At 48.6% G+C, this 20350-nt stretch overlaps 1 protein-coding gene across 1 annotated transcript in view; it reads left to right on the forward strand.

The window, feature by feature from the left end:
* The window catches only part of LOC147115034 (DNA endonuclease RBBP8-like), an 86410-nt gene extending 67504 nt beyond the window's left edge, over positions 1 to 18906 (forward strand). Inside the window, exon 13 of the mRNA XM_085993972.1 lies at positions 18410 to 18906. Within this exon, the coding sequence (XP_085850098.1) occupies positions 18410 to 18510 (101 nt within the window). The 3' untranslated portion in view covers positions 18511 to 18906. The remainder of the gene's footprint in view (positions 1 to 18409) is intronic.
* Positions 18907 to 20350: the final 1444 nt, after the last annotated feature.

Consider the following 20350-nt stretch of genomic DNA (forward strand, 5'->3'; position numbering starts at 1 on the left):
GTTCCTTGTTGGAACAATTCAAAACATCTCTCTGCCCTGCTCTCTGCTCATAGCTCTGAACCTTCCCCTACTTCACATGTTTATCTACTCTTCCCTTAGAAAGAAGAAAGAGACTTACATTTATATAGCGCCGTTCACAACCTGAGGACATCCTAAAGTGCTTTACAGCCAATTGAGTACTTTTGAAGTGTCGTCACTGTTATAATTTAGGAAACACGGCAGCCAATTTGCGCACTGCAAGCTCCCACAAACCGCAATACAAGACCAGATCATCTGTTCTTTTTAGTGATGCAGATTGATCGATAAATATTGGACAGGACACTGGGGATAACGCCCCTGTTATTCTTCGAAATAATGCCATGGGATCTTTTACGTCCACCTGAGAGAGCAAACATCTCATCTGAAAGACGGCACCTCCGACAGTGCAGCACTTCCTCAGTACTACACTGGAGTGTCGGTCTACATTTTTGTGCGCAAGTCTCTGGACTGGGACTTGAACCCACAAACTTCTGACTCGGGCAAGGGAGCTACCAACTGAGCCACGGCTGACCCTTAAAAGATGCAATGGTCTCTGCCTGTTACTCCCTGTGGCATAGCATTCCATGCTCTAACTCTACGTAGAGATTTCTTCCAACCTCTCTCTGTGCTCAGTGACTGGAAATTATGATTTTTAGAGTACTTGATTATCACAGTCTATAACTATCCCAATAGGCTCCAATACCCATCCTAAAAGATGGGGGTGCTATTTTGGCCGAATACTTTAGGCGCTAAAGAGGTGGCCAAGATGGGGTCTTAAGCTGCAACACTGGATTAGCCCAAGACGCCATCTTGGTAAAGGAGTTGAAGCCAGCGCTAGGAATGGCCACCTGGAAGATTGTTAAGTGGCTCATTAAGGAAGCTGCATGCCATTTTGGTGGATGACGCCTAATCTAATGACCTAACACCGACCAGCTGAACAGGAGTAAAAAAGTTGTTGGTGAGGCTTTCTAACGGTACTCCTCTTATTCGGTATGGTAGTAGCAAAGCAAATCAAATGTCAATATCTAAGTTGGATATCCAGGCCAAAGCTTCCGATGTAACAGCGTGGATATCTTGTAGGCTGCCTGCAAATTTCCTCTGAGTGCAGTGCCCAATGATGGGCTCCAGGGTCTGATTAGGAGCTCCACAGTCACATGATGAGGATGCTTTAATCTTCCATCTATGGAGAAGGTGGCAACATCTACCATGACGAGTTCTGAGGCAGTTGATGGTTGTCCACTGTTTGAGGAAGGTTTGATCCTTCAGGTTGTACTGTGGGGTCCTCTATAAGGAATCCATTCCGTATGTCACAGTTCTTCCAAGCATTTCGCCATCGGTCATCAAGGCTGAGGGGAGATTGCTGAAGGGCTTCGGCGACGGTCCAAAATGGCCTCCTAGATTTGAGACGGGTTGGTGGTAGGTTGTTCAAGTCGGCCTGGATCGGTATGTCTTTGCTGGTGTAGCGGTTGTATTTTTTGGAGACTGCATATTCGCGGCGTAGGTGTGGTGGTGCGATGTTTGCAAGTACAGGCAGCCAAGGTGTTGGTGTCGATAAAAGCGTACCGGTGATAATTCTCATAGTAGAATTCAGCTGGACATCAATGGATTTGACATGCAGACTTGATAGCCATGCTGGAGAGCAGTACTCCGCTGTAGAGTACACCAGGGCAAGTGCTGCTGTATGGAGGGTTTGAGCATCTGCTCCCCATGTGGATCCAGTGAGTTTCTGGATGAAGTTGACCCTACTTTTTAGTTTCTTCCCAAGGTTCTGGAGATGTCTATATGACAGGGTGCGATCAAGCATGGCTCCTAAATAGGAGGGTTTTTTGGCATGGTTTACCTCTGCGCCGCAGAAGGGGACTTTCAAAGAGTGTTGAGGTGGAATGTCGAGGTGACGGTTTTTTGCGGGTTTGGCAGAAGTAGGCCTCCATCCTCTGTAAATCACTGGTTAGGGTCTCTTTGGTGATGGACAGATTCATGTTTTGCGTGGCCAAGGCAATATCATCAGCGTATACGAACTTGCAGTACTCTGTTTCGGGCAGGTAATTGGTGTAAACGTTGAATAACATGGGTGCCAGGACAGATCCCTGTGGGAGTCCGTTGTTCTATGTCCTATATCTGCTCTTCTGGGTGCCAGAGTACACACAGAAGCATGAGTTGGTAAGCATAGAGTTGAGAAGATGGATCGTTGTTCTGCAGGGTAAAATGGTGGACAGCTTGAAAAGCAGTCCATGCTTCCCTACTGTGTTATATGCCGTTGACAGGTCCACGAGTGCTACGGTGGTCTTCAGCCAGCGCTGGAAGCCTGCTTCAATGTGCGTTGTTAAAGCTACCACTTGGTCGTAGCAGTTACGGCCGCTCCGGAAGCCCGCTTGCTCCTTAGGAATGGTTGGCTCGATGATGGGGGCTAGTCTGTGGAGTAGTAGCCTCTCCAGCACTTTATAACAAGGAGATCAGGCGGGGTAGCTGGAGGCTTCACAAGCATTCTTCCCCTGCTTCAGGAGGGCAATTATTTTAGTCACTCTCCCAATAGGTGGAATTTTACCAGTTGTCAGTACCTCAGAGAAGAAGGAGGTCAACTATCTCCTCGCTTTGGGTCCCAGTGCTTTTAGGAATTCTGGGTAAACATCATCTGGACCAGCAGATTTTCCAGATTTGTTTCCAGGATTTTGATCCAGTGACGATGAAGGAACGGCGATATACTTCCAAGTCAGGATGGTGTGTGACTTGGAGGGGAACTTGAAGGTGTTGGTGTTCCCATGCGCCTGCTGCCGTTGTCCTTCTAGGTGGTAGAGGTCGCGGGCTTGGGAGGTGCTGACAAAGAAGCCTTGGTGAGTTGCTGCACTGCATCTTGTAGATAGTACACACTGCAGCCACGGTACGGCGGTGGTGGAGGGAGTGAATGTTTAAGGTGGTGGATGGGGTGCCAATCAAACGGGCTACTTTGTCCTGGATGGTGTCGAGCTTCTTGAGTGTTGTTGCAGCTGCAATCATCCAGGCAAGTGAAGAGTATTCCATCACACTCCTTACTTGTGCCTTGTAGATGTTGGAAAGGCTTTGGGGAGTCAGGAGGTGAGACACTCGCTGCAGAATACCTAGCCTTTGACCTGCTCTTGTTGCCACAGTATTTATGTGACTGGTCCAGTTAAGTTTCTGGTCAATGGTGACCCCCAGGATGTTGATGGGGGATTCGTCAATGCTAATGCCGTTGAATGTCAAGGGAAGGTGTTTAGACTCTCACTTGTTGGAGATAGTCATTGCCTGGCACTTCTGTGGTGCGATTGCTACCTGCCACTTATCAGCCCAAGCCTGAACGTTGTCCAGGTCTTGTTGCATGCGGGCATGGACTCTTCATTATCTGAGGAGTTGTGAATGGCGTTGAACACTGTGCAGTCATTAGCGAACATCCCCATTTCTGACTTTATGTTGGAGGGAAGGTCATTGATGAAGCAGCTGAAGATGGTTGGGCCTAGGACACTGCCCTGAGGAACTCCTGCAGCGATGTCCTTGGGCTGTGATGATTGACCTTATGGCCTAGAAATTCAGTATAGCCACGTTTGGGGCGCTACAGCATGGCGTTCGCTAACTTTTGCGCCCGGCGCAACTTAGCGCCACCTTCGCCGATATTCAGTTGCATCGCCCCAAGAGGTTGCTGCTGCGCTAAAGCAGGCGATGCACGACTATCATTAGGCGCTAAGCCGGCGATCCGGGGCGCAAACACTGAAGGCGGGCGCAGCGCAGGTGCGGCGAGGTGCTCATTGAGGGCAGACAGTCAGGCGCCGGTCAGCACTTAAAGGGGGAGGGTGGAATTGCTTGGCTGCCACGCCCTGCACACTGCAGCCCTAAGGCAAGGCCTGAACACTGCTTCTGGAACAGCTCCACGCCCAGGAGAATGGAGGCGGCCAGGGAGAGAGTGCAGCGCTTCGGCGAGGGTGACCTGAGGCTGCTGGTTGGCGCAGTGGACCGCAGGCGCCATATCCTCTTCCCTGAGGGTGGCAGGAGGCCGCTGCCCGCCGAATATCGGAAAGCATGGAAGGATGTGGCAAACAGGGTCACGTCCAACAGCGTGGTTGGCAGGACACCAACCCAGTGCCGGAAAAAATTCAACGACCTCACTCGGGTTGTCAGGGTGAGTACCCTTTCCAGTATCCTCCTCATCCCTGCATGTGCACCTCACTTTATGGCCAAACAGGTCTGAAAGCCCTAATGGCCAGCCCTCATCCAGCAGCTATGGGACTGTCATGAAAAGCACTTGCGCAATCAGGACTTTAGACACTGTCAGGGCTATTCGACCATGGGAGGCAGTGCGGGCAAGATCAGGGCTTGACACTGTACTTAGAGGCGGTCCTTTCTCTTGCAGGCCAAGCTGGCGCATAACAGAAGACAGCAGCGACAGACCGGGGGAGGCCGTCCTGACCTGAAACAGCTGAGCGACCTCGAGCAGCGAGTGGAGCGGATCATGGCAGGCCGGCTGAGTGGCCCCGTCGCCACTGGAGATGCTGACCCTGTTCTGGGCACCAATGGTAAGGTCATCACCTTTTTGACCTCTCCCTTTCCACTTGCACCTCACACCAGCATCCTTTGCCACTATCGAACCAATGCAGTGCACAGCAGCACTCGTGCCTCCCTCGCTGCCGCCCTGTCCTCACTCTAAAGCAACTCTTGTGCCTCCCTGCTTTCAGATGGTGACTCGCCAGGTGAGGAGGCGGCCCCTCAAGCTGGCACTGTGTCCGAGTCAGACATAAAGGAGGAGGAAGAGGAAGCCAGCCCATCAGGGACACCCTCAGCCGAGGCAGCCCATGGCCATGATGGTGACACGTCTTCCCTGGAGGGGAGCAGGGGGGAAGGGTCGGAGGATAGTGAAGCTCCGGGGACCAGCGGGCTGCAGCAACGCAGGAGGGGTGGGGAAGCTCGGCGGCCTTCTCCCCGGAGGGTGAGTGCGGCCTCCAGTCCTGCTACGGTGAGCGCAGAGGAGGTGCGGCTCCTAGCGGAAATGGGCGCCCAGGCTGAGCGCAGGCACACTGAGCTCATGGCTGCAGTGGCAAGGATGCCTGACTCCATAGAGTCACTGGCAAGGAGTGTGCAGGAATTCAGGGCAGCACAGGCCAGGAGTCTGCAACAATTCAGTGCAGCACAGGCCAGGAGTCTGCAACAATTCAGTGCAGCACAGGCCAGGAGTCTGCAGGACATCGCGGCAGCACAGGCTAGGAGTCAGCAGGACTTCGCTGCTTCACAGGCGGCTTCTAGCCAAGTGCTCAGTCGTGCCGTGCATTCACTGGCTGCTGTCATGCAGACACAGACCAGGGCCACACGGGCACTAACTGCTGCCACACTCGCTGGATCGGCCAGGCATCGCCGGGGCACTCGCTGTGCCGCAGCAGCCCAGCAGTCTGTGCCTCAGCAGATTGCTGCGCATGCTGCAGTGCTGGCCCGTGCGCGTGCCAATGTATCAGCCGACCAGGGAGTGCCTGTGATCTGTCAGGTTGGCAGCATTCCTGCAGCCAACACTGTCACTCCTCCATTGCAGCTGCCACCAGCTGTTGGACAGACTGCTGCCGCCCAAGCAGAGTTGGAGCAGTCAGCAGCCGGCCCCTCCAGTCCCAGAGCTGGTCCAGGCCAACCCCCAAGGGCATCTGCCGTCTCATCATCTGACCCTCAGCAGCCTTCCCCCAGCCTTGCTGCAGCCACTGGGGTCCCATTGAGGAGGAGCTGCAGGGCGGGTAGGGGCCAATCACGGAAGCGAAACGGATCACCCTCACGGGAAAAAGTAGAAGGTGTGGCCAAATGTTTTGTTTTACTTATAAAAGCTGAGACTGGTGTATTTTTGTTTCATATATAAAGGCCGAGACGGCTGTATTTGTTTCATATTTAAAGGCCGAGACTGCTGTATTTGTTTCATATATAAAGGCCGAGACTGGTGTATTTGTTTCATATTTAAAGGCCGAGACTGGTGTATTTGTGTTTTTGGCGGGGGGGGGGGGTTCGCTCCATTAGTTTGTCATGTGGGAAGGGCACAGAGGTATCACAGTAAAAAAAATTCTTAAATCGCACTGTCCATGCTTTCTTTTGGAAGTCCTGGTTGCCCTGCTCGGCTGAGGGCTTGTGGAGCGGCTACATTCATCTTCTGCCATTGGCACAAGCCATTCCCTGAGAGGGGGCCTAGAACCGACTTGCAATAAGCCGCCGACGGGCGGCCCTTGCACTTTCTGCCTCCCTCCTGTGCTGGTCCACCTCCTCCTCCTCTGGTGGTCCTCCAATGTCTGCTGGCAGTGGCTGAGTCCTGCGGATAGCGAGGTTGTGCAGCATGCAGCACACGACAACTAAATGGGAGACTCGCTCAGGCGAGTACTGTAGGGCTCCCCCGGAACGATCCAGACAGCGGAACCATTGCTTCAGCACGCTGATTGTTTGCTCAATGATGTTCCTGGTTGCTTGATGGCTGTCATTGTATCCCTCTTCAGCAGGGGTGCTGGGCGCACGGAGCGGGGTCATCAGCCAGGTGCACAAAGGATAGCCTCACCCCCCGAGAAGCCATCCTCGTGGGTGAGGCTGGGCCTCGAACATGTCTGCCACAGAAGTCTGGCGCAGGATGAAGGCATCGTGGCTGCTGCCTGGAAAGCGGGCATTGACAGCTAGGATGAGCTGCCTGTGGTCACACATCAGCTGCACGTTGAGCGAATGGTAGCCCTTCCGGTTGCGGTAATCCTCGGCATTCTCTAGAGGTGCCCGCAAAGCCACATGCGTGCAGTCAATGGCGCCCTGCACCATGGGGAAGCCCACTAATGCTGCAAAGCCCATTGCACGCTCTTGCTGCTTGTCAACGGTCATGGGGAAGGAGATGAACTGACGTCTCCTTCTGAAAAGGGCATTGGTCACCTGGCGGATGCAGCAATGTACCGCAAACTGGGAGATGTTGAAAATGTCCCCAGTAGCGGATTGGAAGGAGCTGGTGGCATAGAAGTTGAGAGCCACCTTCACTGCCACCGACAGAGACGTCCTGCTCCTCAGCTGTGGCTGCAGATCTCCGCGAAGCAGGTGGCACATCTCAGTGACCACCGCCCTTCTGAATCGCAGCCTCCAAACACACTGCTCCTCAGACATGTTCAGATATGAGAACTGCTGGCGGTATACCCTGGGTGGGTAAGGCCTCCTTTGCCGACGCCTGTTGCCCCTTCTCCGTCTGGCCATGGCTGGCACTCTCTGACGGCGTCTCTGAGCCCTTTGAATGCAATGGAGAAGCCCAACGTTTCCACCCATTGCAGCCCCCATTATATGTTTCCAATCAATGCTACGACACTGAAGTTAAAGACAAGCGCAAAGCTGTGGCCTGAAGCCACAAGTACCTGTGCGAGTGTTGAGCCAAACCAGAAAGCTCTCTACCTTTGTCTCTCTCCAAAGATCCGTCTCTCACAAAGAAGGAGTGGTGCAAAATGGCTGCCATTTATACTGCAGGAGGAGTCCCCTTTAATTAGCGCGCCCCGCAGCGACTGGGAACCATTCCCCTCTACCAGTCGCTAGGGGCGCCAGGCGCACAATAGGCCGGCGCCACTGAATTTCCGGTTCGGGGCACACAAAGGGCGTTGCACCATGAAATTACGTCAGGATCTGCGCGCGCAAAGGTTTTGCGCCGCCGCTAAATCTTAACTGAAGTTCGCGAGAGGCGCAGATCGCGTTGCACCCGGGCGCTAGCCGCTTAGCACCCCACTTCTCCTCCTAAGGCGCTAGCGGCTGGCGCAAACAACTGAATTTCTAGGCCTATATCTCATTACAGAGATCTGTGGCCTCATGGGAAGGAAGACTCAGACATCACAGCAGAGCCAGGACGGCATTGCCTATGGCAGTCAAGGTCACAGTAGCATTTAACTTTCATTGTACTGAAACCTTCCAGGCTGTCACAGGTGATATAAATCACATCACTCAATCCTCTGTGCACTTCTGCGTAAAGGAGGTCTCTGCAGCTCTATACACTGAGGAATGACTACATATCATTCCCTATTGCTAGAGAAGACCAGAGGCAGAGAGCACTAGGATTGAAGGGTTCCCCGTGGTCCAGGGAGCCATTGACTGTGCAAAAGTGGTCACGAGCCCCTCATTTAAAGTGGGAGGTGTTCAGGAACAGGAAAGGATTCCATTCCTCAAACTACAGCTTGTATGCAACCACCAGCAGCGCATCATGCAGGTGAATGCCTGCTCCCCAGGGAGCTGCCACGATGCATTTATAATGAGACAGTCATCCATCCCACAGATCTTTGGGCCCCAACACAATGTGCATGGCTGACTACTAGGTGACAAGGGATACCCTCTAATGCCATGGCTCATGACTCCCCTGAGAAACCCCCAGACACCAGCTGAGCACTCATACAATGAGAGCCACTCAGCCTCCAGGAATATCATGGAGCAGACCATTGGGGTCCTCAAGCAGAGGTTTAGATGCCTTGACTGATCAGGAGGTGCCCTGCAGTACTCTGCCGAGAAGGTGCCCACGTTCATGGTGATTTGCTGCATGCTCCACAATCGATCATGAGAGACCAGCCGTTACCACCAGCAATTATGCCAGAGGGTCAAGCCCAGGAGCCACAACAGAAGGAAGACCAGGGGGAGCAGCAGAGGGTTCCAGGTAGACGGGCCACACCTGGGAGGGACGCTCGCCACCATCTAATTGACCAGCGCTTTTGAGAGACGTACTCCAGAGCCCAGAGTACTGTGGCCACATGAGGTGCCTTCCACGACTTAGGATCCATCAGGCAGTTCATCATCTGCACTCAATTCTTTCAACTCCTTCCCCATGAAGATCATAATAATAAGACTATCGATTCCAGTACTATCCAATTACCATCATCACTGTTTATATACATCAAAAACAAAATATGTAAACATGACAGAACCAACATCACTTAAAAATAGCAAACTATTCACCCTAGTGGCTATCTATAAGTGCTCTTGCGTAATCTAGTGCTTCTACAAAATGCAACCCCAGTGGCAGCAGCAGGCAAGGTGGATGGCTGCTGAGATTCTGAAGAGGGCAGTTCAGATGTCCTCCTGGGATGCCCTTGAGAGGCTGTGGGCCATGATGGCCCCGCCTCAGACTGCACCATCTCAGCACGGGCTTCAGCAGTCTGGGCCGCCTGGCTGACGGGCAATAGTGAGAACAATGATGGAATGGCGGGGGAGGGAGCAGCAATGCTGGTATTCAGAGAGAGGCCAGTAGGTTCCTGCTCCATGATTCCCACGCCACTACCTCAGGGCCTCTGTTCAGCCCGCCCAGTGATCTGATGGAGGACAGACCTGTGGGCATCGGAGACACTCTGCGAGCCCCTTTCAACCGAGGAGCCTCCATGGCAGCTGCCTGAGCTTCCATTGCAGCAGTTTGCCGCTCCATGCAAGCTGCAGTGACCGCCGTGGAAGCTGCGACCTCAGTCGCTGCATGATGTCGGGCTCCACAGGTCGCTGGCTAGAAGTCACCAGCCTCGCCAAGTTGGAGATGATGGGTTCTAGGCTCTGCGTTCAGCCACAGACCAAGGTGGAGGCAGACTCCTCCATCCCCCTAGCCATGACCCGTAGACTTTCAGACAGGCTCTCCATTACACCAAGCATTGGGTTTGTTGCACCCATCAGCCGCCTTCTGAAGCTTGGCCCTGCAAGGTCCTCATCTGACTCCTCTGCAGCAGAACTAGTATGCGACCTTGCCCCCCCAGTAAAGGTGGCACCTGTGGTGACCCTTCCACCAGGTGTGACTGCTGCCCGCTAGTGCCCGGTGCATCCCACTGTGAGGATCCCTCTTCTAAGCTAGCCGCTAATTTGCGCGTGGTGCCGGTCTCTGAGCTGGTGCCTGTGACAGTGGTAGCCATTGACGCAGCGCATTCGTCCTCCTCCTCCTCTTCCTCCAGGGGGCAAGGTGGTTCTTGCTGAATCTGCTCTACAGGGCGAGGTGCATCTTGCTTCTGGGAGCCTGCAATGAAAAGCTGGAAGGGTTAGGGTGCAATGCATGTGGCCACTATAGGAGGATGTGTGTGATGAGACCATGTGGAGGTTGGGAGTGAGAATAGCTTTGGGTGATTAGGGATCAGGAATAGTTCAGCATCTGCAAGGAAGCTGCAGTGACCACATACCTCTATGCGAGATGCCACAGGGTCTGCCACTCCCCTCATGATCACGGCCAGCACTGCCTCCTCGAGGTGAGTGATATCATGAATTTGTGCTTCCCCCTTCCCCCGGTCAGGTCCTGGTGCCGCCTGTTATGTGCTAATTTTTCCTGGAAGAGAAAGAGTGGTGATTGTGAATGATTGTATTGGCAGGTGTATTTGTGTGTGTGATGCCCCACATTGTTGAAGAGCTCTGAGATGTGCCTGTGAAGGATGCAGTAGTTTGGGGTGTGTGAATGTCAGTGTACAGTTAGATAGTGGATGAAGTGTGTTGAGGTTGTGATGCTGGTGGTGGTGTGCAGTTATTGAGAAGTATGTTTGCGAGGTGGGGCCTTACCTTGACCACTCATGTCTAGTCATTAAATTTCTTGCGGCACTGGAGCCATGTCTTGAGGCCAAGGCTCCTGGCTGTGACCTCCCGGGCGATCTCTTCCCATATGCGGTGCATCAGCTGCCTCTGTGGCCTCCTTCTCCCTGCGGGTAGTGGACATCCCTCCTCCTCCATCAGGACCTCCAGTGCCACATCGGATAACCTGGGCGCCCTCTCTTTTGCTCCTTGCGACATCCTTCCACTCCCAGCCATCGCACTCCCCACCTTCAGCGGAACTGGGATGAGTGCAGGCTACATATATTGCTCCATGAAAATTGCATCTAATCAACACTTGAGTGCTAAACCTGCAGGTTTCTGGTTAGCGCCTGCAGGCACGTTCAAATCACGATAATCATCAATTAACCCAAAAATTGCGTGCTAAATCCAGACTTTCAAACAGGCGTTTCTTATTAGCACAGCATCCATTTAGCGCCTGTTTTCACCCTTTGGCCAAATAACTCCCTTATTTTTGACAATTAATCAATTCAGCCTCAACTGCTATTGCTTGAGAGTCTGGTCCACAGAGCCACAGCACTTTTTAGATGGAAGAAAAAGCTTTTCTAGTTTTTCATCTCACATGAGGCTTGTTTATTTTCAGCCTATGTTCTCCGTTTACGTTTAAACACTTAATTATATCCACATCATCTGGGCTTCTGTGCATTTAAACTCACATCATGTCTTCCTTCAAACTTTTCTCAATGAAAACAAATTTAGATCTGCAAGTTTCCGCTTTAAACTTGGATATGTAAGTCCAGAATCATCCACGAGTTTCAGTGGACTGAAGATCCCTTTCTCATCCTTGAGTTGTCTCTGCTGACCCCCTCCAATTCATCAATGTTCTTTTGAAGGTAGTACATGCAAAATTGCACTCATTATTCCAAATGTAGCAAAGCCTGTGATTTAAGCAAGCTTGTCTATCTTTACAATTCCAATGCCTCAGTTAAAATGGGACTATTTTATAATGTAAAACATAAAGGAAAATACTGCAGATGCTGGAAATCTGAAATAAAAACAAAATGCTTGAAACACTCAGCAGGTTTGGCAACATCTGTGGAGAGAGGAAGGTTGGGTTAATGTTTCAGGTCGATGACCAGGAGATGTTACAGGTGAACTGCCTCTAAGGAGGAACAGAGCCGGGGAAAATGGGTTGGAGAGAAAAAAAAAGGAATGGTCTGTGATTAGGTGGAGCACAGGAGATGACGAAATGACAGAAGTGATAGTGGTGTAACAAAAGGAGGCAATAATGTGAGAAGTTAGAGACATAAAAGATGCATCAAAGACTCAGAGGATGTGTAAATGAATAGCAGAAGGGAAGTCATGGTTCTGATAGGGAGGAGAAGGGGTGAGGGCAGAACTGGGGGAAATGGGACAGATACTGTCGAGGGCCCTGTCTACCACGATGGAGAAAAATTCTCAGCTGAGGAAAAAGGGCATTTCGGAAGCTCTAGTATGGAAGGTGGCATCGTCTGAGCAGATACGATGGAGGCTGAGAAGCTGGGAGAAGGGAATGGAGTCCTTACATAAAGCAGGGTGGGAAGAACTATAATTGAGGTGGCTATGAGAGTTGGGCTTATGTTACAGAAATACGTTCCTCCAAGTCCTTCATAAATAGTGTGAACAGTAGAGGACTAAGGAAAGACCCGTATGGGACTTTGCTCTTACCTTCTAGATTATTTGCCTGAAATCCAATTAATTTGTAAGGAATGGCCTCTTCTCTTGTATCCATGCTCACTATGACTCCTATATTCTTTAGATAAGCACGGATAGCATCCTATATAATTCTTCTGACCATTTTCTCCACTACAGATGTTAGACTAACTGTCTAGCAGGCTCACTCTCATTTTGAATAATGGAATGACATTCCCGTCTTCACTTGCAGCTTCAGTGTTAGGCGTTCCTTCATATATTTACCAGAGTTTTCAGTTTTCTCCTTCATTTCCTTGAAGGTGTTACTTGTATCACATCTGGCCCAAGTCCCGTGTGGACATTTAGCTCATCCTAACTCGTGTTTTATTGATAATTATTTGTGTTATAGTTTCCTGAGCCAAAATGGCTGGATCTGGAATGTGACCACAATTTTCTTCTTTCATTTTTCTTACTGATTTTTTCCCCCATAATTTGCAAAAACCTTTTGACTTCACAGCTGCTCAGGCCCCTCTGGTACCTGGCCTAAGTGATCATTATTCATCTGTGAGCCTCGAGAGTATGTGTCAGCAGACTGATGGACATCAAAGCCAAAACTGTTCCTGACCCACATCCATACATGTGTGCACACAGGCCTACGCACATAGCAGGGATTGTTGGAAAATGATCCTGGGTGATTTTTGTATTCCAGGGGTACTGACATAGAAGATAGGAGCAGGAGTAGGCCATTTGGCCCCTTGAGCCTGCTCCGCCATTTAATGAGATCATGGCTGATCATCCAAATTCAGTACCCTGTCCCTGCTTTCTCTCCATATCCCTTTAGTCTTAAGAAATATATCTAACTCCTTCTTGAATATATTTAATAAGTTGGCCTGAACTGCCTTCTGTGATAGAGAATTCCACAGGTTCACCACTCTCTGGGTGAAGAAATTCCTCCTCATCTCAGTCCTAAATGGCTTACCCCTTATCCTTAGACTGTGACCCCTGGTTCTGGACTCCCCCCCATCGGAAACATCCTTCCAGCATCCTGACACCACTTGTAGCACCTCACTAGATATACTGAGGTCAATTTAGCACACTACCGTTGGCCTGCATAAAATCAGCTTACTCAGCATAGACTACATCTGGTAGATATTTTTATGAGGTCTGAAATTAAAAACAAGAAATGCTGGAGATACTCAGCAGGTCAGGCAGCATCTGTGGAGAGAGAAACTTCCAGCCGCTTAACCTGCTGAGTGTTTCCAGCATTTTTTTTCTGGAGCACTTGGCTTTAGATACTCTCTGGTCTGTATGGCTCAGTCACTCACTTGATAAACTTACTGAACCAGTGGGGGCACCCTAACCACCATTTTGAATCATAAAGACAAGTGCAATTCTAATGAATACATTAGCCCTTACTTGATTTTTATAATTTATTTTCTGACCTTACCCTTTAAGGAGCCTCTCTGGTCTTTAACCAGTCTATACTAGAAAATGGTTTTAAAATAATCCCCCTTCCTGTGATCTGCATCTGTCTATTGCCCTCTTACCTTTTAGTAATTCCTTTGATTATCCTCGACTGACCTTTGTACACTTCTCAGTCCTAAGCACCTTTGTTTTGTTGTCTTTTAAAATATTTCTGTTTGGCCTTTTAATTTTGTTTTGACCTTCTTTCACCATCTTGATCTAGGTATTTTTCTGATAGAGTTCAATGTGGGAAAGTGGGAGGTCATTTTGGACCTAAGAAAGATAGATCAGAGTATTTTCTAAATGGTGAGAAGCTAGCAATTATGGAAGAGCAGAGAGATTTAGGGTCCAAGTACAGAAATTACTCAAAGCTAGTGGACAGGTACAAACAACAATTAAAAAGCCTAATGGAATGTTGGCCTTTATTTCAAAAGGGCCTCAAAAACAAAGGGGTGGAAGTTATGTTACAGCTGTACAGAGCTCTGATTAGACTTCATTCAGTTCTGAGCATTGCACCTCAGAAAGGAAGAACAAGCTCGAGGTGCTGAATGGCCTACTCCTGTTCCTAGGAATATTTTTCCCCATATCCCTAAAACTGATTATTTGTTTTTATATTCCAGTACTACATCTCACTTAATCTTCCCTAGGATACTTTTAGTAGACCAAGTTTGCTGTCCTATAGTTGAGCACCTTTTTGTCTGCTTCTTCTCTTAGGCAGTCCCTCGATACCAAGGATGACTTGCTTCCACATTAAAAATGAGTTCTCAGGTGACTGATGAGTCCAATGCGGGACATACAGTCTCTGTCACAGGTGGGGCAGACGGTGGTGGAAGGGACGGGTGGGTGGGGTGCTTGGGTTGATGTGCGCTGCTTGCGCTTGGCTTCCGCTTGCTCCTAGCGAAGAGACTCGAGGTGTTCGGCGCCTTCCCGGATGCTTCTCCTCCACTTTGTGCGGTCTTGGGCCAGGGATTCCCAGGTGTCAGTGGGGATGTTGCAGTTTTTCAAGGAGGCTTTGAGGGTGTCGTTGAAGTGTTTGCTCTGCCCTCCTGGGGCTCTCTTGCCGGGTCAGAGCTCCGAGTAGAGCGCTTGTTTTGGGAGTCTCATATCGGGCATGCGGATGATGTGACCCGTCCATCAGAGCTGATCGAGCATGGTCAAAGCTTCGATGCTGAGGATGTTGGCCTGAGCGAGAACACTGACGTTGGTGCGCCTATCCTGCTAATGGATTTGCAGGATCTTGTGGAGGCAGCATTGGTGGTACCTCTCCAGTGCTTTGAGGTGCCTGCTGTACATGGTCTACAGAATTGTATGTCTTAGAGACATGGACCATGAACTTGGTGCCGGGTTGGAGGTCCTGGTCTTCAAACACTCTCTTCCTCAGGTGACCGAAGGCTGCACTGGCACACTGAAGGCGGTGTTGGACTTCGTCATCGACATCTGCCCTTGTTGACAGTATTCTCCCGAGGTATGGAAAGTGGTCCACGTTGTCCAAGGCCTTGTCGTAGATTTTGATAATCGGGGGGCAGTACTGTGTGGCAGGGTCAGGTTGGTAGAGGACCTTTGTCTTATGGATGTTTAGTGTAAGGCCCATCCTCTCGTATACTTTGGTGAAGGTGTTGACGATGGTTTGGAGTTCGACCTCCGAGTGTGCGCAGACGCAAGTGTTGTCTGCATACTGTAATTTGACGACAGAGGATGGGACAACCTTGGATCTGGACTGGAGGCGACGGAGGTTGAACAGTTTCCCGTTTGTTCTGTAAATTAGCTCCACTCCAGCGGGGAGCTTACTGAGGGTGAGATGGAGCATTGCAACAAGGAAGATCAAAAAGAGCATTGGTGCAATGACACAGCCTTGCTTGACCCCGGTCCGTACGTGAATTGGGTCTGGTGGAACCGTTGGTCAGGATCATGGCTTGCATGTTGTCATGAAACGGGTGAATTTTTGAGGGCAGCCAAATTTGAGGAGGACACTCCATAATCCCTCACAGTTGATAATGTCGAAGGCCTTTGTGAGGTCAAAGGCGGCCGTGTACAGCGGTTCCCTGCATTTCTCTTGTAATTGACGCGCGGTGAAGATCATGTCCATTGTGCCCCTTAGTGGGCGGAATCCGCATTGCGACTCTGGGAGGAGCACTTCAGCCACTGGGAGAAGGCGATTGAGGAGGATTCTTGCGATGACTTTCCCTGTGGCAGACAGCAGGGAAACTCCTCTGTAATTACCACAATCGGATTTGTCACCTTTCTTGAAGATGGTCACAATTACGGCATCTCTGCGATCCCCTGGCATGCTCTCCTCCTTCCAGATAAGAGAAATTAGTTCATTAATTTGCACCAGTAGTGCTTCTCCGCTATGCTTTAGGGCCTCGGCAGGCATTCCATCTGCTCCTGAGGCCTTGTTGTTCTTCAGTTGTCAGATGACCTTTTCAACCTCATGCCGGGCAGGGGTTGTGCTGAGGTAGTGACAAGTAGCATACTGCGGGATGGGGTTGAGGACACTCACGTCGAAGACAGAGTCTCGGTTAAGGAGATCTTTGAAGTGCTCCTTCCAGCGGGCACTGACTGCCTCTCTGTGCTTGATGAGTACCTCTCTGTTCTCGGCCCACAGTGGGGTAGGACCTTGTGTGCTTGGGCCATAGGTGGTCTTGACTATGCTAAAGAATCCACGCATGTCGTGGTTGTCGGATAGCTGCTGGATCTCCTGCGCTTTCTCCACCCACCATCTGTTCTGTAGGTCGCACGTTTTTTGTTGGAGCTCGGCCTTCAGGCATCTGTAGAGCTGCTTTCTTGCTCTCGAGTTGTGTTGCTGTATCCAGCTCAGGAATGCCTTGCGCTTGCGGCTTATTAGCTCCTGTGTCTCCTGGTCATTCTCGTTGAACCAGTCTTGGTGTTTCCTGGTTGAGTGACTGAGCGTCTCTTCACAGGTGCTGATTATGGAGGCCTTGAGTGCAGACCAGATGCTGTGGGCACTCTGTGTCTCTGCATCACTGGAAGTCGTCAGGTTTGTTGTGAGGTGCAGGCTGAATAGGGCTTTCTTAGCGGGGTCTTTGAGTGCTCCAGCTTTGATTTTTCTGTTATGACAAGGCCATGTTCTAAGCATTTCGTCAGAAGGAGGGTACCGTTGGAGTTGGCTTTCCCTACCCCCTCTCTGCTGATCACACCTCCCCAGAGGTCTGTTTGCTGTCCTATAGTTGAACACCTTATTTTTGTCTGCAGCCTTTCATACAATATCAAACCTTGCTATACATTGATGATCAGAGCCCTAGTGTTCACCCAGCTTCAACTCATTAAATCATTTTACAAGATCACAATCATTTTGGATGAAGAAGACCCTTATCGTTCCAGAATACCAACCCTACCAGCTCCCCATTACTGCATCTTGCTGTTTCCTAAAAGGGTCCAGTGTCCTGCCATACCTGCCAACCTGCTGTTGTCATTGCTCACCCTCGATTAAGAAATACTTCTTCGTATGTCCAAAATTCACCTCGCAGTCTTGAATCTGTGCGCTCCTGTCCTACTCAGCTGGTGAACCTACAAATATTGCTTCAGGCTTACTATATATAAATGAACTGATTTCTCTATTATGTTAAGAGCTAATTCTCTCTAGAAAACCCCTTCTGGGAATCAGTCAACTATTTTTGTTTCCATAATGCCAAAAAACTCTTTCACTGAAACTCAGTGAATTTTCCGGAGTGTTACCCTGCTTTGTTGTGGATTTGCTGTGATTGCAACCATTAGTGTACTTTCTTACCTTGAGGGCACACTGAACCAGTCAATCAGCGACATTTCATTTTGAATGCACATACTACCTGCAGCCTCACGAATCCAATTTGAGCATCTCTGTGTCGTAGTAACACACTGCCTAAAATCATAACCTCTGGGAGAGAATCTTGTGTTGCACCAGTTTTGCTCGAACACTGTGCTTTTGGTGTCTGTGTTGTCTTGAGTGCCAACGTTATACTATAAGCACAGTATTATATCAGAAGATGCACAGAGGTGGGGGGGGGTGGGGGGAAAGAGTATCTTCCTGTTATATAAATGTAAAGTCTTGCCAATTAAGAGCTCCCTTATCAGTTCTTTCCAGTCATTAAAAATCCTAGGCAGTTGGGGACTAGTAAACAGGATTTCATGCATGTATTTGATTGTGTGAGAGAAGCGCACTCCTTTCCCCATGCAAGCAAACAGTGAAAACAGCTTCCTGCTTATAGTTTTGAGGTATAAAAATGCCAATAATGTACTTTTTCTTCCTCCTTTCTCACTATTTCCATAGACCTCCTGGCTGCCACCCAGTACTGATACTCAATTCTTTTTCTTACACAATGTTATTTGAAAGTGGAACTGTCCCAGCATCCAGAACACAAATGAAAGGGCTCCATAAAAATAAACTGTCTTATAGTTTTAATAAACTCATTTACTTGTGCTATAGATGCTGGGATAACCCCACCTCCAAGTAACATTATTTCACCAAAGAGCAAGTGAAATGGGAAGGGGGGGGTGGTGCTGGAAAGAGTCGTGCTGAACCAAATGTTATCAGCACTAGGATTTTTAAAAAGTCAATCAAGCAGGCTCAACAATGCAAGGCACCGAATAGCTATGGTGAAATCCACTCCATTTCCAGGAGTATGTATCTAATTTTTGCCCATCACAATTGCTACTTTCCTTTTTCATAGAGAGCTAACATTGCACCACCTAGTGGTATTTTAAGGAAATAGGAATTTGAAAAAAATCAACCATCTCAAGTTCACAATCATGTCCTTTCTAACTGCCAAATATGTATGCTTTTACTTCTCAGGTTATATAAAAGAAGAGAGCACACCTTGCCAGCGCCCGAGACGGAGACGTCCTTACAATCCAACATTTTTACCAAAGGGCAAAGAACAGAACATAACTTAGTCATCCGAGTAAGAGACAACTGCAAAGAAAGGCCTATGCTGAAGAATGTTTTAAACTCCTTTTTGCTTCAAATCTTACAGTACGAGAGACTCTTACCTGATGTGTTTTTTATACCAGTTTGTCAGATCTAATTTTTTTTCTATGATTGTTATTTAAATTATGATTGCTTTTCATCTGTATATTAGGTGGAAGCTTTGGCATTTGCACACCTGGCATAAGGTATGGTGCTATTTGTTGCACTGGGTAATTATGCAGTTAGATATGTGTAAACCATTATATAATTGTCTGTAAATATAACTTGAATTTTTGGATGTATGTTATTGATCATTCCTAAAACCTGTAATAATAAATAGCACATCAACATAGACTAATAAAGAAAACAAAACTGCTTTTCAACACCAGCTTCTTCATAAAATAATCTTTATTGCAAAGATCAAAATATGCAAGTCCCATAATGGCTCAGTTAGTTAGTGCACTGACCGGTATACAACCGATCCACGGAGAGCAGTACAGGCCCTGATTCAATCCTTGGTCTGTCCTGAGTTGGCCATTAGCAGCCATGGTTGTGGTTGGAGCACTCCAATTGGCTTAAAGCCTCCCGTTCAACTCGTGGCTAGACAGAGGACAAAAGCAGCCTGGTTCATGCTCCTGATTACTACTCGGTGCCTCTTGCTGGAAAGTACACATTTGTGGAAGTCTGATAAAAGAAAGAAAGACTTGGATTTATATAGCGCCTTTCACAACCACTGAACGTCCCAAAGCACTTTACAGCCAATGAAGTATGTTTTGAAGTGTAGTCACTGTTGTAATGTAGGAAAGACAGGCTTGGCTCAGCTGTGATGAATATCCTGCCAGCTTTCACATGAAAAATGGCCACTTTGACAAGATACCAGAGGATGGCTGGCATCTTTGGAAACATATCCCAGCAGGTCACTATGGTCATGAGCAGAGGGCTTAAAAAGAAAGCAAAATAATTGTAGGAAAAGGGCGTCGGTAGTATTCAGACAATAATAAATAAACAATAACAACTTATGGAAGGTGTTAGAATTCTTCAAGCTACTTTCCAATACTCATTTTGGGATTTGATCTCAAACTAAGCAGACACTTCAGTACAGGGAGCGCTACATTGTTGGAGGTGCCATCTTTCAGATGAGGCATTACATTGGGGCCCTCTATACCTGTTCTAGTAGTTCAGGTGGATGTTAAAGGTTCCATGGTACTATTTGAAGAAAAGCACATACCCATTCTTCTCTCAACCAACATACCAAAAACAGATTAACTGCCATTCACCTCATTGCTCTTTGTTGGATCTTGCTGCGTGTAGAATGGTTGCTACATTAACTGACAACAACAGTAATTACACTTCAAAGTAATTCAGTGTATGTGAAGCATATGAGACATGATGAAGTGATATATAAATGAAAGTACTTCTACTCTTCATACTCCACATAAAAGTCAGCTTCCATAGACAAACCTGCAGTTCCCATGAGCAGAAAGCTGACATAGGAAAATATCTGATAGTATTGCCATAGGGTGAACAATAAATACTTCTACCTTAGATATGCACTGAGAATGATACATTGCATATGACGTATGTTACAGCTCTCCACAAACTGGGAGACACTTGCTGCCATAGCATATAGCTCTGGCTTAAACCTACAGATGCTTGTTTATTAAATACAATTATATAGAAGCAAGAATGAGTCAGCAAATAATTATAACACTGTACTTAACTTTATGCCATCAATAAAAGTACCAATATTTTAGCAGTTTATTTTAGCATTTGAACAAAACTGTGATGAAAAATATTGAGAACTAAGGGAGTCCCAATAAGCCTTGG

This window comes from Somniosus microcephalus, chromosome 7, assembly GCF_052327205.1.
Source record: "Somniosus microcephalus isolate GS21.2 chromosome 7, FLI_Smic_1.0, whole genome shotgun sequence".
In the NCBI taxonomy this organism is placed as follows: Eukaryota; Metazoa; Chordata; class Chondrichthyes; order Squaliformes; family Somniosidae; genus Somniosus; species Somniosus microcephalus.